The sequence below is a fragment of the Gaeumannomyces tritici genome (assembly GCF_000145635.1).
Source record: "Gaeumannomyces tritici R3-111a-1 unplaced genomic scaffold supercont2.2, whole genome shotgun sequence".
Taxonomy (NCBI): Eukaryota; Fungi; Ascomycota; class Sordariomycetes; order Magnaporthales; family Magnaporthaceae; genus Gaeumannomyces; species Gaeumannomyces tritici.
This window is the reverse complement of record NW_008804546.1, coordinates 3,192,559-3,213,594: the sequence shown is the minus strand read 5'-3', so window position 1 is coordinate 3,213,594 and position 21,036 is coordinate 3,192,559. Positions and strand designations below refer to the sequence as shown.

General features: G+C 57.5%; 10 protein-coding genes and 1 non-coding gene across 11 annotated transcripts in view; 4 read left to right on the top strand and 7 right to left on the bottom strand.

Annotated features, from left to right (window-relative positions):
• Positions 1-1,077, bottom strand: part of GGTG_03655 (serine/threonine protein kinase) — a gene marked incomplete at its 5' end in the record, with an annotated part of 4,230 nt that extends 3,153 nt beyond the window's left edge. Inside the window, 2 exons of the mRNA XM_009221436.1 lie at positions 41-192; positions 1,074-1,077. Of these exons, the coding sequence (XP_009219700.1) occupies positions 41-192; positions 1,074-1,077 (156 nt within the window). The remainder of the gene's footprint in view (positions 1-40; positions 193-1,073) is intronic.
• A 216-nt stretch (positions 1,078-1,293) lies between these two features.
• Positions 1,294-3,020, bottom strand: GGTG_03654 (hypothetical protein; the record flags this gene model as incomplete). Its single annotated transcript, XM_009221435.1, has 4 exons — positions 1,294-1,363; positions 1,692-2,059; positions 2,157-2,389; positions 2,927-3,020. The coding sequence occupies 4 exons, from the start codon at positions 3,018-3,020 to the stop codon at positions 1,294-1,296; spliced, it is 765 nt and encodes a 254-aa protein (XP_009219699.1).
• A 562-nt stretch (positions 3,021-3,582) lies between these two features.
• GGTG_03653 (hypothetical protein) lies at positions 3,583-4,977 on the top strand (the record flags this gene model as incomplete). The annotated part of the gene is made up of 1 exon (XM_009221434.1): positions 3,583-4,977. The coding sequence occupies one exon, from the start codon at positions 3,583-3,585 to the stop codon at positions 4,774-4,776; it is 1,194 nt and encodes a 397-aa protein (XP_009219698.1). The 3' UTR covers positions 4,777-4,977.
• Positions 4,978-5,673: 696 nt separating this feature from the next.
• On the top strand, positions 5,674-8,259 carry GGTG_03652 (hypothetical protein). Its single transcript, XM_009221433.1, has 4 exons — positions 5,674-5,920; positions 6,016-6,047; positions 6,138-6,217; positions 6,319-8,259. Exons 1-4 carry the CDS (start codon positions 5,680-5,682, stop codon positions 7,784-7,786), a joined length of 1,821 nt encoding a protein of 606 aa, XP_009219697.1. The 5' UTR covers positions 5,674-5,679; the 3' UTR covers positions 7,787-8,259.
• A 44-nt stretch (positions 8,260-8,303) lies between these two features.
• On the bottom strand, positions 8,304-9,460 carry GGTG_03651 (hypothetical protein; the record flags this gene model as incomplete). The annotated part of the gene is made up of 3 exons (XM_009221432.1): positions 8,304-8,850; positions 8,977-9,242; positions 9,374-9,460. 3 exons carry the CDS (start codon positions 9,458-9,460, stop codon positions 8,304-8,306), a joined length of 900 nt encoding a protein of 299 aa, XP_009219696.1.
• A 580-nt stretch (positions 9,461-10,040) lies between these two features.
• On the top strand, positions 10,041-10,112 carry GGTG_20064. Its single transcript has one exon. It is a non-coding gene; the product is annotated as a tRNA-Arg (tRNA).
• Positions 10,113-10,448: 336 nt separating this feature from the next.
• On the bottom strand, positions 10,449-12,484 carry GGTG_03650 (stress-induced-phosphoprotein 1; the record flags this gene model as incomplete). The annotated part of the gene is made up of 4 exons (XM_009221431.1): positions 10,449-10,601; positions 10,698-11,950; positions 12,046-12,347; positions 12,414-12,484. 4 exons carry the CDS (start codon positions 12,482-12,484, stop codon positions 10,449-10,451), a joined length of 1,779 nt encoding a protein of 592 aa, XP_009219695.1.
• A 562-nt stretch (positions 12,485-13,046) lies between these two features.
• Positions 13,047-13,842, top strand: GGTG_03649 (hypothetical protein). Its single transcript, XM_009221430.1, has one exon. The coding sequence runs from the start codon at positions 13,263-13,265 to the stop codon at positions 13,443-13,445; it is 183 nt and encodes a 60-aa protein (XP_009219694.1). The 5' UTR covers positions 13,047-13,262; the 3' UTR covers positions 13,446-13,842.
• A 501-nt stretch (positions 13,843-14,343) lies between these two features.
• GGTG_03648 (hypothetical protein) lies at positions 14,344-16,833 on the bottom strand. Its single transcript, XM_009221429.1, has 5 exons — positions 16,130-16,833; positions 15,391-16,080; positions 14,902-15,028; positions 14,773-14,829; positions 14,344-14,693 (listed from the first exon to the last, which is right to left on the bottom strand). The coding sequence occupies exons 2-5, from the start codon at positions 15,932-15,934 to the stop codon at positions 14,645-14,647; spliced, it is 777 nt and encodes a 258-aa protein (XP_009219693.1). The 5' UTR covers positions 15,935-16,080; positions 16,130-16,833; the 3' UTR covers positions 14,344-14,644.
• Positions 16,834-16,994: 161 nt separating this feature from the next.
• GGTG_03647 (hypothetical protein) lies at positions 16,995-17,947 on the bottom strand (the record flags this gene model as incomplete). Its single annotated transcript, XM_009221428.1, has 2 exons — positions 16,995-17,449; positions 17,533-17,947. The coding sequence occupies 2 exons, from the start codon at positions 17,945-17,947 to the stop codon at positions 16,995-16,997; spliced, it is 870 nt and encodes a 289-aa protein (XP_009219692.1).
• A 754-nt stretch (positions 17,948-18,701) lies between these two features.
• On the bottom strand, positions 18,702-20,020 carry GGTG_03646 (hypothetical protein; the record flags this gene model as incomplete). Its single annotated transcript, XM_009221427.1, has 3 exons — positions 18,702-18,776; positions 18,878-19,151; positions 19,233-20,020. 3 exons carry the CDS (start codon positions 20,018-20,020, stop codon positions 18,702-18,704), a joined length of 1,137 nt encoding a protein of 378 aa, XP_009219691.1.
• Between the last annotated feature and the right edge of the window lie 1,016 nt (positions 20,021-21,036).

Here is a 21,036-nt window from a genome sequence, read left to right as displayed (position 1 = left end):
GGGGGGGCAAGATAACAAGCGCGGAAAGAAAGCGACTCACAAAGCCTTCGTCTACGTTTTTATCCGCACCCCGGACGCCGAAAGAAAGGAGTAGGTCCACCAGGGCGTCTTGATCATTTGGATCCGGAAGTACAGTGTAGTCATAATCATCATCGAGGTCGCCGCCACGGAGGTCTAAGGAGGTTGTCAAGCCTGGAAGGTTGGACAGACCCAACTCCACTGGGATTTCAGACACAGCGACGGTTCGAGGGGTGCTCGATGCGTGTGGCTGCACGATGATGATAGGGGGCGTGGACATCCCGGCGGCTCCGTCCTGCGCGTTAAATGGCGAGCCTTACAAGAGCCTCAGCGGCTAGCTACTCGTTTCTCCTTTTCAGGGGATTATTGAAGACGTCGTTATCGCCTGAGCTGTCGTTTGGGAACAAGGGGCTGTGGAGCCTTTCTGTGCCCTCGCAGAAAGGCTGTTTCCCATCATACTGGAAAGGACCCGGTGAGCGCCGTCTTTATCTCTAAAGGTCTTGTCTGGGAGAACGACTCTGCTCGTAGACACATCTAGCAATCAGCCTGACTCCTGGGCCGGCGATGACAGAAAGTGTTGTTTGTTTGGCTGTTGAGGAGTGACGTGACAGTGTCATTGACGAGAGGCTGCCGACCCAGTTACAGTGAGCCTAGGTTGGTGGAGGTAGACCAGGCGCGGGGGCTCCTACCCTGCTAACGGTGCTTAGGTGCCTGGGTAGGTGCCCACCCTTCTTGGCCCTGGCCAGTCTATCTTACCCTCCCGGTGTGCTCTTCTCTACAACATCTCTCCACAGCCTTTTGTGCCGATCCCTTTGCATTTCTTGCGTGCTTGCTCGTCCATTTCTTTATTTGGTGGAGCTATCTTTGGTTGGCATCCCGCTCCCCCGCTTCAGCGTTTCCTCCCTGACTTATATTCCGGCGCAATCGGGGCGGAGGGGACAGCTCAGCCAAGGCGGGCGGAGACCTCAGACAAGGTGGGAAAAAGTGGACCCAAAATCTCAGCCAAGGTGGCAGCAGCAGTAAAAATGCATATGCATTGCATATGCAACGCATACCCATTTTTAAAATAAATTAATAAATAACGTTTAACGTAAATTTTATACATTTTTATTATATTTTTTATAAATTACTAACTGCATATGCGTTGCATACGCAATTAAAAAACACTTCGGCCAAGGTGGGAGAAAAAATGTGTCGTTTAGCCTAATTGGGGAATTTTGTAAGCTTCCACCTTGTCTGAGGTGTTCGCCCACCTTGGCTGAGGTGACTACTCACTTACCAGCTGACCTCCTGCTCGGTTTTGATGTTGTAGGCATTGTTGCTCACATAGATGGCGTAGTTGCTTCTACGCATGACATGCGCGCCCTGTCGTATCAACTCACGCTTACATGAAGATCGCCGCTTCTTCCTCCCCTCGTCTGGTCCTCTTCCTTCCTTTCCAGCTTACCCTATCCAGCGTCCCGCAATGCTACACACTAATGCTAGCTTCTCGGAGAATTCCCTTCATCTGCGCATACAGTTTGGTGTTCTCAGTTTTCCAGTTTCTCCCATTCGGAAACACAACTTTGCGCAACTTTTTGACACATTGTGCCAACTCTTTGTAATGCGGCGTGAAGTCCTCCTCCATTGTCCGGGTGAATCTGTGATTAGAGATCCTGCCCATCTTCGCATACCCCAGATTCTCCGTGTCCAGGTAGTTCCACCCATCGAACGGCTCAACAACCCTGCCATTGCCATGGTTGTCATAGTGGATGCATATCCAGAACAGCACCCAGAAGAATGATTCGAGGTCGTGCATGAACGAGTGCTGCTCGCCCAAAAGGGCCCCACTGGCCATAAAGACTCTTGTCCCGGTCTTCCCCTTGGCCCCCGAGGCTGCAAGACGCTCCTTGTTGATGGCGAGATCCGAGTCGATCAGAAACCCACCGTTGTCCTTGCTAATCATGAGATTGCCGACGGAGATGTTTCGGTGAAGGAGCTCGGCCTTCAGCCACAACGACTCATGCTCCTCAATGCAGTCGGCCAGCGCAGCGAGTAGGACCTTTGGGGAGCCCGCTTTGTAGATGGGTCTACCACAGTCTCGCTTGCTTGGCTGCGAGAAAGCTATCGGTTGGGGGGGGCGGGGTGGATTCGGGGACGGCGTCGTAGACTCGGTCCCAGATGAGGGCATCGCCGGGATGGTCGGAGAGGATTGCGTTTAGGAGAGGCTTGATGCGGTTGGTGTCGAAGTTGCCCAAGTTGTTGGCTTCGGCGAGTCTCGACAGATCGCTGACAAGGAGGTTCTTCTTGTCATTACCGCGAGAACGGAGCCTGAGGGGAGCTTTGAGACCTAGCAGCGCGGCGAGAAGGCTGAGGGTGATACTCTGGGCATCTATATGGTAAATAGTTAGAATGAGAGGCGTCATCGAAGTTGTGCTGATCCTACCTTCGAGATCGAGCTGCCCAAACGCGTCGGATGTGCATGGAGTTCCCTTATCTGTGCAGACCGCACGGAAAAAAGCACGGAAGGAATCAAGGTCGTTTCCGATGGGATAGTCCTGGATGATTCGTGCCTGATCTAACATATGGAAGGCGTGCTAGCGATGTGAGGTGGAAAATTCGCGGTGGAAGGTTGAAGTTGATGCGAAATGAAAAAAAAAAAAGCAGAAATGGAATTGTCCTGTGTGAGGGGCTACCTACCTAGGCCGTGTTTGGCTCGCCATGTACCGCAAGTAGGCTTATGGCTTATATAAACATTGAGGCCTACCCTTCGTGCCGTGATCGAGGAAATCTGTCTCCCCAAGCATCTTTTGAGGGCCTGGATGATCTATTAGCAATCTGGACATTCACCCATGACGACAGCCGAGTTGAATGGCGCACTGAGTCCGGACATCAAAGACTCGTTCCCAAGCCTGGAGGATAGCATCACGGCCCTTTCTGGCCAGCTTGTTGTCGTTGACAAATTTGGAAAGGTACAGATGGTGCACGAGACGGCCAGAGAGTTCCTTATGGGCGCCGACCATGATTCCGAATTCTCCATTGAGAAGGAAAGGGCACATACGAGGCTTGCGCAGATCTGCCTGATCTATCTCTCCGGGATGGAAATGAAGCCACCGAGGCCGCACCGGCGCCATGGCCATGCTAAGAAAGCGACCACCAAGCTGGACTTTGCCATTTACGCATGCACTGCCTAGTCATATCACCTAGCCAGAGCTGATCCGCGCGCCACGGATCTACTAGATACTCTCGAGCTGTTCTTCAAGTCGAACGTGCTGACGTGGGTCGAAGCAATTGCCGAGTTAGGGGATTTGAACCAACTGATACGGACGTCCAAGAGCCTCGGGAAGTACCTCGGGGCGTGCGCGGCAGAGCGCTCGCCCTTGGAACCACGGATTCAAATGTTGCGACAGTGGACAGCAGACCTTACCCGCCTACCTACCATGTTCGCCAACGCACTCACAGCTCTACCATCGGCAATATTCTCCCTTATACCACCATTTTGCCCTAAAAACTCCATGATCCATCAAACGACTAGCCCTGGAAGGAGGCTTTCCGTCCTTGGCGCCCTCAGCCAGCATCACGGAGATGCCCGCCCTAGACAGCCCCGGGCTGATCTTTTGCGGCAGGGACGACGGCACCATCGTGCTTTACGACCGCAGAACGGCAACCCAGATACGAAAGCTACATGGCCACAAATCCGCCGTCCGGCTCATGGCGTGGTGCGGACGCAGGAACTGTCTGCTCAGCGTCGACGCGTGGGGCAGCATCATCCTGCAACACTACGCCGGGGATAGGGTCGGGCAAACCACTCCAACTGTGCTCTTCCAGACGCGCCTACCGTCGGGCAAGGTAGTGGCTGGCATGCTTGTGGCGGACGCGGCGGGAAATTTTATCCTGTCGACGGCCGTGGCAGACCACATTTTTAACCTTGAGGACGGCAGGCTGGAGTGCGATCTAGTTCCTCGAGACGGCGAGGCGGCATTGGCTACGCGCAAGTGGATCTTGGACCCTCGCGCACCTGTCACTCACGTGCTTTGCGTCGAGGAGAGCTGCGTACGGGTCCACGCATGGGCTGGCGGGTGTGCTGAAGTCGCCAGGTTCTCCCTGGCACAGCTCATGAGGCCCGCAGAAAGAGATAGTGGCGCTCCTGTCACCCCGGCGCATTCGAGAAACGCCACAGCCTACACAACTGGTCGGGAGGCGCGCATCCTCCTGGAGTTTGTGATGCAAAATGAACCAGCCAGCCCCCTCCAGCTTGCGCTTCTCAACCTGGATTTCGAGGTTGGACAAGCTCTATCCCGGTCAGGCAAGGGGCCGGATACCAACCATGCCTTTGGGCGTATGAAAACCACGGTCGATGACACAGACGGCAAAAGCAAGGCGCCTCCAGCTGCAGCTCCCGCGACGACCGTTCTGTCACTCACCCCAATTCCCCTGGCAGACATAGCCCACGTCATCGGCATCAGCGACACCAACCGGCTCGTGTTTCTAGACCGCTGCTCGTGGGTCTGCTCCGTGGACCTAGCGGCCTCCGCATGCGTGGGTGATAGTCGGCGCCGGCGGCATCAGGCGGAGGAGGATGGCGAGTCCGACCCCGTCCCCTCCGCCCCTGCCCCCACTCAGAGGCACTTTTACATACCAGACGTCTGGTTTGCCGGGTGGGGGTGGATGAGCTACGTGTCGGCGCTGGCGCAGCGGGACATTGTGCTCACGAGGGGCGGGAACCTCGCCGTCGTCAGGGGCGGTCTCGATTACGCTGAAGCAGCACCTTGTGACTAGAATGGTCGAAGCCTTGGGCCCGAGGAGATTTGTTGCAGCCTCGGGAGGCAGGCTTGAGAAGGGTCTACGTGCGCACGCCTCGGCGCATAAGGCTGTAATTGCCATGGCGTTGTGCCATAGCGCCATGCCATAATAACCCCCACTGATTTCCATCCCCCTGTTATGGCGTGGCATGCCCTGCGTGCATTTGCAGCCCTGTCTCTCGCGTGCGTTGGGTGTATAGAGACCCTTTTGGCAATCAGGTGGCAGTCATTGTCCTAGCGTTTTGACTTAGGTGGGAGGGATTTCCCTTTTTCCAACCGCCGTAACAATGGGAAGCATGGGGGCGGGAAGCATGAGGTGGGAATCATGGAAGGGAGCATGCAAAAAATCATCAGGAATGTTCGTATCGGATATTTATCATACGGTTTGTAACCTGCCCGCTTCACGTCCGTTTTATGTCAATTAATATCAAATATGTTCATCGCTAGCTTACAAGTACGATAATTTGACCTTCCCCGGTTTACATTGCAAGCAAGTTGTTTTCCGTCATGAGACTACCTGTTATGGTGCGGCGTGCCCTCCGGTGCACTTGCAGCTTGTCTTTCGTGTTCCGTTGTGTGTATGAAACCCCTATCGCAATTGAAATAGCGGGATGGACTACAACTAGCATTGAGTTGCCGGCGAAATCACACAGCAGTACATGCCCCGGGACCTTCGCCATAAGATCTACTCGTCTTTTTTCCACCAGGACCTGGAGGTGATTTTATTCTTGGCGTTCCTCTCCTTCCATTCGGCATCGACACCACATAGGAATGGACGGGCAAAGTCACATGACCCAATCTGACTTTACGTCAGCACGAGCCGTGAGCGTTGGGCTGCAGCAATTCTGGCCCACTTGTGCCTCTCGGTCGGCCAGAGTGGATGCACCGCGACAGACCAACGACGCCCATTCTAGGTGGCTTCTTTTGTCGTGTCGCGCCCGTCGTTTCCGTATTGAGTCGTCTTCACCACATCAACTCAAGAACAGAACAGCCCGCCTACTCGTCTGACAACAGATCTCCGCCCTGGGCGCCCGCAATTATGGATTGGAACAACCTCAAAGACACGGTGTCGAACCTGACATTGTACGATGTCAAGGCCAGTGTGCGCAAGGTGCAGAATGGTGAGCGAGATCCCGCCCTTTCCCGCCCTTTGACGCCTGCGCACCGCGTTGCCGAGGCTTGATGTGCGGGCTGGCTTTGCTGACCCTTCGCCCAGCTGTCATGAACTATACCGAGATGGAGTCCAAGGTAAGCCTCCTCGTCGCCAATAGCATGGAGCGCAACTACCACCCCGGCATGCCGCCATCGCCGAACTGACCATTGAGTTTCCATCTACAGGTGAGGGAAGCAACCAACAATGAGCCATGGGGCTCTTCCTCCACCTTGATGCAGGAGATCGCCAACGGAACCTTCAACTAGTATGTCCACCTCCCGCCGAACCGACCTCGCCAGAGAAGCGAATGCCCAGATTCCATGTTGCAGCTGTCACTGACATGGTCGCGTCCGCCCCACCCGCCAGTCAAACGCTCAACGAGATCATGCCCATGATATACCGCCGGTTCACCGAGAAGACAGCCGAGGAGTGGCGCCAAATCTACAAAGCACTCCAACTTCTCGAGTTCCTGATCAAGCACGGCTCGGAACGTGTGATCGATGACGCTCGTTCCCACCTGACCCTACTCAAGATGCTGCGCCAGTTCCACTACATCGACCCCAACGGCAAAGATCAGGGGATCAACGTACGAAACCGCGCCAAGGAGCTAGCCGAGCTCCTGGGAGACGTCGACCGCATACGCGCCGAGCGCAAGAAGGCACGCAGCAACAAGGCCAAGTATACTGGTGTTGAGGGCGGCGGCGGCGGAGGCTTCTCTAGCAGCAGCCGATACGGAGGGTTCGGGAGTGAGTCTGGTGGCTATGGCGGCGGCGGCGGTGGCGGCGGCGGGAGCAGCACCAACTACGGCGGATACTCGGGTGGTGTTTATGGCGACGGAGGTGGCTTTGGGGGACAGACGGACGAGTGGCGCGGCAGCGGTAGTGGCGGTGGTGGTGGTGGTGGCGACAAGTTCGAGGAGTACGACGAGTTCGATGAGGGTGAGAAGAAGCCTGCGGCCTCTCATAGCTCGTCAAGGTCTGGCGTGAAACGGACTACTGGCGGATCCTCAGCGTCGCCGTCCAAGGCAGCCGAACCACCAAAGAAGAAGGAGCCCGAGGTCGACCTCTTCTCATTCGACGAGCCCGCATCATCGTCCTCGGCTACCGCCGCCCCACTTGCCGCTCCATCTGCAGGCGCTGGCCTTGCATCCCTCGCGCCGGCCGCAGCGAGCAACGACGACGACGACGACTTCGATGATTTCCAGTCTGCCGCCCCGGCGCAACCACTGGCCCCGCCCATGGTGACATCTACCGCCTCGAATGCGCAATTTGCTGCGCCGAAGCCTGTTTCAGCCCCCCAACAGGCCAATCTCGGCACCATGGTTGGGCTTTCGTCCATCTCACCCCCGCCAGCCAGCTCCTCCGTGGCCTCCCCACCAGCAGCCAACTACTCATCCCTCACCACCCCCATGACGAGCCCGCCGCAGCCAGCAGGCTATCAGGCTGCTCAGCCCAACTACTTTACGTCTGTGCAGGCAGGCGGAGCCCAGCCGCCTGCGCTGCATGGCCGCCAAGGTTCGGCGGCTGGGAGCAGCTTCGGTGGCATGACCCCTATGTCGGCGGCAAGCACCGGGGCCGCTGCAGCGAAGCCCGCGGCCAAGAGCGGCGGTGGCGATGCTTTTGGTTCCTTGTGGTCACAAGCTAGCGTTGGTGTCAAGAAGGCGAGCGCCCCCAGCGCAGGCCCAGCCATGGGCCAGCTGGCCAAGGAGAAGAGTGCGGCCGGCATCTGGGGCGCCAACACGGCTGCCCCTGCAGCAGGGGCAAACCGCCCGGCACCACCTGCCGGCGGTGAAAGCGGTAGCGCGAACAATGATCTTGCGGACCTTCTTGGGTAATTCTGATGTGCACAGGCCTGGGTCGGTAGGAGTTGTGTATAGGCCTCGGTTTTCTCCTTGTAGACTGGCGGCCGTCGGGAGGTACCCCTTTGGCAGATGAGGGCATTAAGAGAGCACGTGGGCTTGGTATCTGGATATATCCGTGTCTTTTGTGCAGAAGGCGTCTGTTATGGTTCCTTTGTTGTCTCTTTTTAGAGTTCCTAGGTTTTTGTCTTTAGGCCTTGTTCAGAGAAAAGCATGCTGTTCGTCTTGGTTCACGGGGGTTATCAAGCACGTGTAAACGCATTCCAGTATGGCGCGACCGGTCCTGGGCTGACAATGTACCCTCAGGTTGCCGGAGCATGAGGGACCGACCAGGAATTGTTGTGTCGTGGATACCAAGATTACTGCACTGTCTCGTGCCCCATGCTACCATTTATGAACTTTGAACAAACAGGAAGAGGCCCGCCGCCCCGACTCTACCAGGACCCTCCCGCCCTGAAGCCCTTTTTGGCACATGCAGCTCGGGCCCACGCCCTCAGACGACCTCAAACCTCACGCAGTCGTCCTGGGCCCCGCGGTTCGCGACGGGCATGACGACGGGCTGGTGGTTCCTGGCCGCCATCATGGTGCAGACGCGGTAGACGCCCGCGGGCAGGCCGCCGGGGACCTCGGTGGCCAGCTCGCCCCTCTCGTCCAGCGGGCGGTCGAGGCCCTTGAAGAAGACAAAGTCGGTCGGGTCGGGGGGCGCGGCCGCGCCGTAGCCGCCGGCGAGCCGCTGCACCGTCACGTGCAGGTGGCCCTGGATCCGCCCCCGGTCGTCCAGGTCCTGCGGCGCCGTGTAGTAGGCCACGGCCGGGTTGACGAGGTAGCCGGCGTCGAGCTTGCGCACAGCCACCGTCACCTGGACCGAGGCGCCGGCCGCCAGGCGCGCGCCGTGGCCCGGCCGCGTGATGATGGCCGACGGCATCTGGGAGGTCGACGGGATGCGGCCCAGCGGGATGGGGTTGCAGGAGCCGGCCGTGTTTTGCTTGCCGTCGGTTGTGGTGCGGCCCTTGCAGAAGTTGATGAAGTTTTGCGAGTCTCTGTTTTGTTGGTTAGGTTCGTGTCAGTCGACTTTAGTGGGTTTCTTTGCGACAAAGTCTTTGTTGGTGCTGCAGGGGATTAGGTAGGTAGGTAGGTAGGTAGGTAGGTAGCTCCAAGGGGCTTACGTTTCGGACGGTGAGAGGCCATCGCGGATGCCCGGCGTTCCCGGCTCCAGCCCGGTGTACTTGCTCGCGTTCTGCAGCAGCTCCGAGTGCACGCAGGCGTCGTGCCTCTTGCCGAGGTAGCCAACAGGAGGGCTGGAGGCGGCCGCCGCAGAGACGACGGCGGCTGCCGCGAGGGCTGATAGGAGGGCTTTCGGCAGTACCATGGCGACTGTGATTTTCACGAGGCTCGAAGTGTGAAGATCGACATTAACTGGCGCGGTGGGCGGCTGGGGAAGTGAGGCACCATATGCGTCTCATCCGCTCAAGAGGGTCTATTAAATATCCCCCGCCCACCTACTCAGGTAGCGGTACCTCGGAAACACCTCCCCTCCCAAACACTTTGCAGCTCTCTGCTTACCCTGCCAAGTATTTTGCCTCCAGCGCTGCCGAGGACTGGCGCAGCCGCTTGGATGCGGCGGCAACACCCCAAGCCCGAAGTCGGCATCTCGACCTCCCCTGCCGGCTAATGTATATCGGGGGCAAACAGGATGGGCGCCCAATCAGCCATGTGCGGTGCCTGTGATCACCAGCGGCGATTGCCTGATTAATACCCCCTTGGGCTGACTTGCCGCATCCAAGATTCCAAAAGCACTATAAGCTGCATTTCTTGGAGCTCGGCGCCGGTCGGCCGGGTTGCCTAAAGCTCCAAAACGGGACGGTCCCAAGGGCAGACTTCTGCTTGGGACATGAATATGTATAAATGAGTGCGGTAAGCAGGATGGAGCGTTACAGTCACAAAAATAAATCCTGTCGTGCCCGTGCTTGGGATATGCAGGCTTCTGACCGCCAAATAACTGCTGTTGTAGTGCATTCCTGTCAAACAAAAATTGTTGTTCAATGAGGGTGGTGTTGTACTGGTAAGTTCAGCTGCAATTCAAATCGTCCAACCCAAATCCATGAAGCCAGCCCCTGAATTGACAGCCGCCTGACGTCCCACGCGCCCGACCTGTCTGCGCGATTCAGGGGCAACACGATGGCTCCGCCCATGTGCATCATAGAGCCACACGCAAAGGGCACACAACATCGGTCCTGTGGCCTAATGGTAAGGCGTTGCTTTCCGGTGGCAAAGATTTTGGGTTCGAGTCCCAACGGGATCGTGGTCACCTCATTTTTGCTGGTTTGCTCTGGATTGATTGGGCCTAATTTTTGATCTTGTGTTGTGTGCATAGGGGGAGGAGTCACAATATCTCGTAGCCGTGCAACTCGCCAGGATGCAGATGGCAAGCGCGGACACCAAGCGGCGACATGCCCAAGCACAAAGTCGTCATTAGACTTCATGGACTTATCAGTGACTTAGGGTCAAGAGAACTACCTAAGGTTGATAATTAATGCGGTGAGCGCACAACTGGATGACCAAGGCAGATCAGTTCCAGCCGGACATGCAAAATACATTAAATAAGAATCTCCCGCCCGTATTTTGCCGACGGAGGCACTCAGCGGCCCATCCTGATGACGCCCGCGGCGACGAGCTTCTGTATCTTGGACCTCACTTGAGGGTTCTTCATGTGCTCCTGCAGGGCCGCCGGGTCGCTCTGGGCCTGCTGCAGAATTGCCTGCATCACCGGGTCTTGCATGATGCCCATGATCTAGCGAGTGTGAGGATCGGTGGTTAGCAGTGGTTCATCGATAATCTCCAAGTTCCCTTGTCTCGTGGATACGGCAGGCGTGGGAGTGAAATTTACCTCGGGGTCGCGTGAGAGCCTCTCGCGAGTCTGCTCCTCGGTCTCGTTTTCGCGCGCCGAGTACATGGCCGTATAGGCCTTCTGCTGCTGCTGCTCGATCTCGCGCGCGTTGGCCGACGCGTGGTGCTCGCGGTCGATGTTCTGCGCCTCGGTGCATGCATCGAGGCACTTGCTGTACTCGCGCATGCCAAAGTAGGCCTGCGCCTTGCGGATGTAAGCGCGGATGAATTTGGCGTCTTTGGCGATGGCCGCGTCGCAGTCGTTCAGGGCCGAGGGGAACTCGAGCAGCTTGATGAAGGCGGCGGCCCGGTTGCTGTAGCCCCTGGGGTCCTCGGGAGCGCGCTGGATCATCTCCGAGTAGGCCGCCACGGCACCTGGCCAGTCCGATGCCTTGAACTTGTTGTTGCCATCCTCGCGCGCCTCCTCGGCCTTTGCCGGGTCGATGTAGGCCAGCCGCTCCGAGTCTTTCTTGAGCTTCTCGGCCGCGTTGAGCTTCTTGAGCACCTCGGGTGTCCGGTGCTCGCGCAGCGAGGTCTTGAAGTTTTCGATTGCGAGATCCATGTTGCCCAGCTTCTCATGCGCGGATCCGATGCGCGCGTACGACTTTGCAATGGTCTTGAAGTCGGCATAGATGGCGCGGCCCTCCTCGATCGCCTTGGTGCATGTGTCTATGCAAGCCTGGTAGTCGCCCTTCTCGAAGTGCGCGGCACCCAGATTGTTGAGGTAGGTGATGTCCTTGTGCAGGTCCCAAGCTGCTGTGTAGTGCTTGATGGCCTCCTCAAAGTTGCGCTTCTTGTACTGCTCGGTTCCCAGAGCCTTCTCTTTGTCTGCCGCCTCCTTCGCCTTCTTCTTCTCCAGCGCCTCCTCATCCTCCGGTTCAGGCTCGGGCGCGGGCTCCGGTGCCTTGGGTTTCGCGGCAGCGGGTGTGGGCCTGGCGTCGGGCATCGGGACATCCTCCTCTTGTTCCCTGGCAGAGCCGCTGGCTCCAGGCATGTCCTCGGGGGCGCGAACGTCCATGTCCACACCCATCATGACGCCCAGGACGGAGATCATACGAGGGTCACTGAAGAGGTCCTGGGTGTTCTTGGGATTTGAGCGGATCGCCTGGAGCTTGGCCATAAAGGTGGGGTCGGCAAGGAAGGCGCTCGTCTTGGGGTTGGCGGCGAGCTTCTGGATGAGTTGGGGGTCGTTGAACATCTGGCCTAGGCCGGCGGAGGGATCGCCGCCGCCAAAACCACCGCCAAAACCGCCGCCTGTGGTGGGAAACTCAATGTCAGCCAAAGCATGGGAAACGTCGCGGCCATAACGTGCTTGATAGGGGCGGCATAATTGCTTCGTGACTACATACCTTGAAGCTCCTGGTCAATGGCACGTTGGACCGAGGCAAGATCGTTCTTCATGCCGGCATTGTTGGGGTCCAGCTTCAGACCCTCCTCATAGGCCTCGGCGGCGGCGGCCAAATCACTCTTCCCGTACAAGGCGCTACCTTTCCGACCCCAACCCTTGGGCCAGTCGGGCTTCAGCTGGGTGGTCTTCTCGGCATCTTTCAGGGCGTTGTCCCACTCCTTCTTGGAGGCGTAGGCGGCTGAGCGGTTGCTGTAGAGGATGTGGTTATCGGGGGCGAGCTCGATGGCGGCAGTGAATTTCTCACTAGACAAGTTGTTGACATTAGCAACTCGGGCGACGCAGGTGTGTTGTGAGTCGGCAGGTGCTTACATAGCCTCGTCAAAATTCTTTGCGGCGATGGCCTTGTTGCCCAAAGCCTTGAGCTCGTCGGCCGTCGACATGGTGCGGGGTTCGTGCGGTCGTCTCGGGGCAGTGGTTCGCAGGATATGTAGAGGCGTAAAAGCAGCTTTCCAACGATCGCAGGCGCGTCTGGTTCACGAAAAGTGTTCTGGTGGTCTCGGATCTAGGCTGGGCATGGAGGAGAAAATGGGCTGGGAAGATCGGGTGAGTTCGTCGACTGCCTGGCTGGTGTTTTCTAACAGCGCGCTGGGGTTTGCGACAATCTTCTAGGCCATTCGACGAGCTTGGAGAAGTCTGACGCTGATTGGCTGCAAAGCTGGGGCACTGGCGTAGCCGCATCCCTGTCGTTGGCGGGGAATCCATCCGAATTTCCTAATTTGTCACTTGAGGCTGAGAGGATGGACCTCCAGGCTATAATGCACTTGCCTTGTCCACCTGACACCCGCATTGTTCTCGCCTTTCGGCCGTTGCTTCAAGATGTGATGCTGACATGGATTTACTCTGTCTTTCGAGGAAGTGCGGGGTTGGTCGGGCGCGCTGCCTAGCAGATTTCAGAAAACACCCCGCAGCCGGAGCCCGTGACCCTAACCCCAGCTTTGCTAGCAAATCCCAAAACAGTAAACCTCACAGTCAACCGCGAGTTTCCCCCAGCGGGCAAAGTAAACTTGTTAAACTAGCGATGCCCCCATGGTTGCTTTGAGGTTATTATATTATAGCGTAGCCTTTTCCTAGCATATGGTTTTAAGCGAATTTCACGGGTTCGTAGCTAAAGTTGCTACGTAAATAAATCCCGCGATCGCCAATTGGCAGAAGAAGTGCATGACGGAGGCGGCGGAGGCGTTGTCTGAGATCTGGCCCTCTATCCGATGGTTAGATAAAGTCAAAAACAAGTATCACGGCCTCAAGCAGGCCTATAGGGACTGGCTAGACTTTGGGCAGAGGTCAGGGGTTACCGTTGATCCGCTCACCGGTGTTTATCAGGCCAGCGAGGCGGCTTGGTAAGCGTTCTTTGCAGTGCGGCCCAAGTCCCGTTGGCTCCGGAAACGCCCTCTTTTCCGGGCTGACCTTCATGAACTCGCCTTTTCACCTAACTGGGCGACAGGGGACCAGGTCGCTACCGCGGCCTCGCGCCTAGCGGAAGGGAGCGACGAGGGGGAGGGCCGGCCCCCCGGTCCTCCCGGCCACCTCGGCCGGCCAAACGAGTGCGCACGGGACGGGAGTTTAAAAGGCTTGGCCAACTTACGCTAGCGGAAGCCTAGATGCACGTCGGTAATTGTTTCCTTGAGGCGGCACAAACGCTTGCCGGGGCCGGAGAGTCTGACTGGGACTTTCCCCCTCCCAACCGGCCTCCCGGCCGGCCTCTTTTCCCGGCCTTGAGCACGCACTCCTCCCGGGCCTTCAGCCGGGCTCCTTTCCAGGCGGCCTTTAGCCCGGCCCTCGAGCCGGCTTTTGTCCCCCCGCCCTACGATTTCGGGATGAGTGGCGGTGGTTTGCCCGAGAGAGCTTGTACCAAAAACAGCACGAATTGGGTGTAGACGGGCCCTCAAGCAACGGTTGGTTGAAACGTTTAAAACCCAAAAAAGGGTGGCCAAATGGTGGGTAGGGGAGCCGCGATATCGTAAGTTGATAGTGCAACGGGTGAGGGAGGGTGACGAGATGCGCTCAGCCGTATAGAGGGCTTGTAAAGGGAGTCGAGGCGGTTCGAAAGAGGGTATCTTCGTATGTAAAAGTTGTGATCTGCAGGAGATATCCGGCACGTTTTTAGCTTTATTGTACGGGGGTAGGGGGAGGGAGAGGGAGGGAGGGGAGGCCGGCATACAGTTACCACTGGGCAGGTTCCCAGGCACAACAACATTCGCTTGTAGATAGATGAAAACAACGTCAGCTGCGCTAGGCGCTACGGCATTTAATTGCCCGTGAATAGGCGAGAAAAATGCAACAAATCCCGACTTGAACGGACGTGAGGAGCATTGGGAGGACCTCAACGGAAAGTGACCGTTAAAGCTCAGCTGCCCGTGATATCCACTAGTAATTAGGAGCACAAGCTACACCAGGCTACTTATTTAATATGTAAGGCTATAACTTTTCCCACCTTCGACAAGAGGTACACTGCTAAACAAGCAAGCAATGCAAGGAATTTTGAATTATGCCCAGCATATTTCAACATTCAAATCCCCGCTTGCCGGGAATTCAACAAGCCTTCAGTCTCCACCATACTTCTGGATAAGACCTCTCATAACATCGAGCACCCTATCAGTAAATCGGTATTGTCAGCGAAGCTAAACTGTGTGCAGTTACTCTTGCTTGGGCATTCATGATGGGCTCTTACTGGGGCCGAAGAGTGTCGCTCCCTAGGAACAGAGCCGAGACGTGAGTGTCGAAGCGCCTGAAGTTAATTAGTGGCTTGGTCCCTGTTAATTACTTCAAAGAGGAAGGCTTGATGAGGCCTCACACTCACAGTCTGTAAAGGTCCAAACGGCCCTCAAAGTCCTCCTCTGGCGGGGAGATTTGGACGAATGAGTTGTACGCGGCGACATACTCGTTCCCGAATCTGTTGCAGGCAGGACGCCACTGCCCGAACTCGTCTGGAGGTCTGGTTTAGCATTTGGTATCCCAAGAGTGTCACAAAGGAGGCTATCACCAAGGGCCGGCACACTGTCCCAGGCCTTTGTTCGGACGATCAGCACGGGCACCGGTGCGAAACACCGGTGCCGCGCAGGGTAGATGCTTGCCGAGCACTCGTCGGCAAAGGCGGGGGTGCGGTAGCGAGTACCGCGCCTACAGGAGAAGGGATTACTGTATATAAGGAGGGCACGGGGCCCTCGGCCCTGTGCCCATCCTCCTTTCTCTTTCAGAGATCTAGCTCAACATACAATAGACCCTATCTTACACCCGTTGTCCGTCACATTACAACCGTCAAAGGAAGACTTCGGGGGCTTTAACTTACATTCGTTATGCGCATAGAAGCAGCAGGCATCAAAAACGAGGGGCTGGCCGCTCTTTGCGTCGATTCCCGCGTTTGCGTACCAGAGATCGCCGTGGACGAGGGACGGCTTCACCGAACGGCCGTTGCTTTCGAGGGGTCGCAGCAGTCGGGGGATGACCTTGTCGAACAGAACCTTGGAAAGAGAGTCGAGCTCCTCGGTAGTTCCCTGCCTTTCAATCTCCAGGCTCAGCGCGTACCTCATGCTTTTGGTAAAAAAGACCTCCCAGCTGTCCTCCCAGCCCACAAACTGGGGCTGGTTGCCGGCGTAGGTGGTCATGTGGAAGCCGAATTTGCCCGTCGGGGAGGTGCTGCTTTGGTGCAGCCTGGCCAGGAGCGAGCCGAATTTGTGCGGGTCGGGCATGTCGTCGACCATGTCGCGGAACTCGCAGAGGAAGAAATGCGTGTTGGGGATCGTGTCGTATGCGCCCCATGCCAGGGGCTTGGGCAGGAATTCGGGAACGACCAGGTGGGCCGCCGTCATGGACGCGAACTCGCCCGAGACCATGCACCGGCCCACTTCGCCTGAGATCACCTTGATGAAGAAGGACTGGCCGCCGCCCTCTTTAAGTGTGACGTCAATGCGCCCTGTGGTTGCCCAGAAACTGACGCCATGACTGTCGACCGAAACGACTTTGCATCCTTCGGGGAGTTCTGCAAGAGCGTTAGAATCATGCAATCCACAAAAGAGCGCAGTACCCACCCTTTAGGATGGCGGGGTCGAGCTCTATGCTGGCCCCTGTGAACTCGAGCCGTTTCCCAAGTCCATGCCATCCTCTTGCTGCAGCGTCTCCATTCTGTGCTGCCTTGGATCATACAGGCCTCGATACTGCAGATATTATAGATAATTTTCCTGGGTGGAAACTCGACTAGGTAGGTAGTTAGCTGCGAGGAGTTTGCCGGATTGAAGGGTCAGGATTGAAGCGGGCGGGAAAAGCAGTCAGACCTGATCAGGGGCATCTCCGGTAGGAGTTACCTAATCGCGCGCGGTTACTACGCACTTCTGGGTGCCCCTTCTCTTTTCGGTTACAAGCGTGCGGCCGAGAGCCTTGCTGCATTCTACCATGTCCCGATAACATCACCCCCTGCAAGCACAAAGGTCGCTGTAGGTATGTGCCTGTGTAAGGGGGACGTGCCGCCAACGATTCAATCGCTTCGTGATTGAACCCTCACCACTGTATATCAAGCCTGGAAGCCCCTGTAGCCAACGCTCAAGGCAACCCCGTGAGAGCCTCACTCAAGCTGCGCAAGTCCCGTGGTTCCGAGGCCCGTGCGGAGCCCTTGTGTGGCGCGCCCTCACTGGCCTCGAATCCTATCGGGGGTGCTTGGCGCGACGGCGTCAAGCCTCCTTACGTAGGGCTTGATAGTATAGTTTACTGTAGCATTCACACTTTTTTATTTCAGCCTTCCAGTCGTTTCTTTGTAGCCCCCCACCCCAGCGGGTAACAGCTTGAATCGTCGCAGACATCTAAAAGCGGACCCTAACGTCTATATCAGCACTTTGGTACAAACCCAGCTCAACGTGGCGAGCGTAATACCTAAAATTTCCTGCACCTCAAACAAGACTTCTACTCCAGGGCAGACAGCTCCCTCCTGTTGCCAGCGCCGTCGCAGCTGGCAAAACGCCAGCGGCCGCCATACCAGGAGCCAACCAGGTTCACAAGAGACCACTTGATAGGCGGCGGGATAGGCGGCCAGTTGGCCCAGCGGCCGCCCTCGTACGAGGCATCCAGGTTGACGAGGAAGAAGGGTACGACATCGGAGACGCCAGCCTTCATAACCGTCTTCTTGCCCCAGGCCGAGAAGGTGGCCGCCGCCTTGTCGGCCTCGGGGGTGCCGGACTTGGGCGCGTTGGGGTGTGCGGCGAGGTCCGCGATGGTAGATATTTCGGACCGGAAGTGCTCCTCGAAAGGTGCCTGGAACCCAGCCATGATCTTGAGCAGATCCGCGCCCGAGAAGTCGGCGGGCGAGGCTAGTGTGCTTAAATACTTGTGAAACTCGGCGAGCCCGGGGAGAAAAGCCTCTGGAACGCCGGGGCGGTGTCACCAATCGCCTTGGGTCAGCCTATGAACGGAGGGGCCAGAATCGCTATGGGGGCAGGCTCACCATGCTCCTGATGCGTCTTCCCCCAGATCTCTTTGTCGCCAAGCAGCTCTTCCATCTGGGAAAAGAGAACATTCTCTTCGTCGTCGTGGTGTGAGACGACAAACTTGTGCCAGGTCAGACAATAGCCGACGAAATCCGCCTTATCGACGTCGCGCACGTGGACGGCCTGGTGGTAGATGGAGTTGTAGCCTCTGTGGATAGCGTTGTGCAACATGGCCATATGCGAGGCGCCCGTGGTGAAAAGATCTGTCTTTTCCGTGGTGTGAAGTGGCGTGGGGATGAGCGCCAGCGGGCCGTCGGCCCAGGGCTTGGAGCCCGACGGGTTGCTTGTCGTCATGACGTACGGGGAGCTGCGAAAAAGTACGGCCAGGAAGATGGCTGTTGCGCTAATCAGGAGAGCGCGGATGCCTGCCATAGCGGAGGAGGAGAGGCGGTCCGTGGTGATGGAAAGAGCTTGGGCGGGCGAGAGCGGGGAGCTTTAAAGCTGTATCTGAAAGTTGCAGGTCGACAAAGTACGAATATCAGAGCGCAGCCGAGGCGCTTGTTGCTTCGGGCTGCGACACCTCTTCCGATGGCCCTCTCTAAAGCTCCGTACCCCTGATTGGATGGACCTGCGCTCGACGTGTCGCCATGTCATCGTATGATCCTTGAGCGCCAGATCAGGTTGCTCCGAGGCGACTCGGGCTCCATCCAGGGCGGGATGATTAACACGTCACGCCTAATTGGCCGCTGTACCCATGCCCCGCAGCGGGAACGAATCATGGCGCACGTGATAACGTGGGGTCATTGTTGGTTAGTCCAGTTTTGGCTCCAAGTCAGCATCAATCCCATTGATGGTTTTCAGAGTCCAATCAGCCCCTAAGTGGCAGGCGACTTCGACTCGATCTACATTGTACGGCGCTGTCGGCCTCCCTCTCCCCCTTGTCCTCCAGTCAGCCGTTGAGATTGGCCCTTGATGGACTCTGACAGGCAGAAACGGGGCATTGAAACGCGATCCCGTTGTATCTGGCGCAGAACGCGAATTCCGCCGCTTGCCTTCGCTCGGAGGAAACCGACGAGGCACAAAATAATCAGGCGTTACGATCCGCCTGACCGGTTCTGCGCCGCTACCTTTTCTCGACGACGACGGAGTCTCTTCGGTGCTCCGACTAGGCGCATTATCGATGCTGTCAGGACCGCCCCAGCTGCTGGGTGCCGTCCATCCCCCAACGCTTCGCGACGCCGGGGTCGCGCTGGGCGCCGAGCTGTTGGTTGGTTGATAGGTTTGTGCAACGCACCCCGACGGTAGAGGATACAGCTTCGCTCTCCCCTCCCGATCCGCCAAAGCATCGGTCGATGCGGTCACCATCTTGTCCGCTTCTAGCCCGGCGGCAGCGCCGAACGGGGATGCCGCCAGGGAAGAAAAGTCCCGGTCTGGCAAGCGCCATGGGGTGTGTGCGAGGAGGGCCGCGAGCACCCGGAAGCCGACGACATGAATGCTGGGCATGCAAACGCAGACGATGCCAGCTGTCAACTCGGCCGTGGTCCAACTGACCATCGCGGCCGGCCCTCCCAGGACCAGAAAAACTTGCTTGAGGCGGAGGGTCGGCGCCAGACGCAAGATGCTCAACATAGAGACTCTAAACAAAATGGAACATAGCCTGCTGTCAGCCAACAGTGGTCTCATTGCTGCACCTCTGGCGCAGAGAGATGCAACTCACATTGTTCCCATGCAGAGCATGATGCCGACTCCAATCACTGCCTCGCGGGTGAGGTCAAGCGTCCGAAGCTGCGAGAGGGGCAGGCAGAGAATCCACAGGCCAGTAGCGATGCAGATGCTGGCGTTGATCAGAATCAGGGTCGTCGGCTGCACGCAAACCCCGGCCGCGGCGCCCCCTCTCCAGCCCTCCCAGGTCTTGTATATCGGCCAGCACTGGAAGATGGCAGCCAAGAGACTGGCAATTGAAACGCCGCTCTGGTCCACGATTGTCCACAGCAGAATCTGGCGAAACTTCCAACGCCCGCCAGGTCCCCAGCGACGGGACCTCTCGCTTCCACCACACCCCTTGCCCGTGAAAACACGCCAGTAAAACACCAGGAATGAGCATCTCAGCAGTCCAATGGCTACCGCATGAAAAATCTGCGTCAGGTACAGAAAGAAGGTTATTTTGCTGATTTGCTCGGTGTTCAAGGCCCAGAACTCGCGCCCCAGGCCCATGCTAGCCAAGGCGGCGGCAAACGTGTAGACCGCAAGGCAGAACAAGTACGTGAGCGAGACGCACACCTCTTCGACTCTCAGCACCGCCCAGTCTGGGCACGGCCCTCTGTCGAGTAGCCTGCGGACCAGTCGCGCGATGACGCAAAGGCTCGATATGACGACCCATGAACACTGCTGAGCTCGGAGCTTCGCTTTGCTGTCCTTGAGCTTTTGACCGCAGGTGGTCCTGGTGAGTCTGATTAGCGCCATCAGATCCACCTTGCTGCAGCGCTCCTGGCCGCACTGCAACATGGCGCTTTCTGTGATTTGCGGACCGCAAAAGCACGTGTCGTCTGTTATGAGGCATCGAGAGGCTGTCGCTACGTCCTGGAAGCACACACGCTGTTGATTGCGGGACAGCATCCTCCCCGTCAGCAAAAACTCCGCGCTGCTCGCCTTTGCGCACCTAGCCGCGTCCCCCAGAACTCACAATGCAGCTAGGCATTTGCGGGAACGTCTGTGACCACAAGTTGCGATTGCTGGCCAGCACGAACGAGGCGAAAAGGAGATGCAACACCAACACCATAATTCCAGCGTGGGCCTTCATTGTGGCAAGAGAAGGGATAAGGGGGCCGCGCTCGAGCGACTGATAAGTGTTCGCCCGCCTCGAGAAAAGCAATGAGGAAGCACAGCCGTCACGGCCTGCTTTTGCCTTGTAACTACCGAGGGCAGAAAGAACCAACAACTACAAAGAATTCCAGAACTCTCCTCTTCTCCGGGGGAGCTGTTTGTTATATCATGCTGAACCTTTTTGTCTCGCCGCGCCTGGGGCCGCGGCGCCGTCCCCTATTGGTAGTGTCCTGGTCAGCCCAAGGACGCTTGTTTCGTCGTGGCGCCTCGCCCTTGCACCAGAGCTCCCCGCCGGCCGTCATGCCGCCGCTCCCAGTGGTAAGACGGCCATAATAAACGGAGGCTCGCTTGTTAGTGTGTCTTTAAAAGCGGCGCTGCCCGTGGGGGGGCCATCAAGCTTCGGGCTTGGAAAGTTCTCAGCCACCCCCAATGGCCTACTTCCGCCTCTGCAGATTTGAGTTTCGCTGGACCAGCCGACCAGGCCACCCACTGCGCGATGGGCCCGGTCGGCGCGGGCCTCGGTCCCGGTTCTTGGAAGGCTATCTTCGTAAGGGGACGGCAATGCCAGCCTAGAGGTGCCTAGCACAACTTTGGGCCACCATGTCATAGCTATCTAGTGAAGGTAGTGCCGGAAGTGCCTGTCGGTCGAGTCCGAGCCTGGTTTCCCACCTGACAGGCTATTCCCTTTCCATCTCATT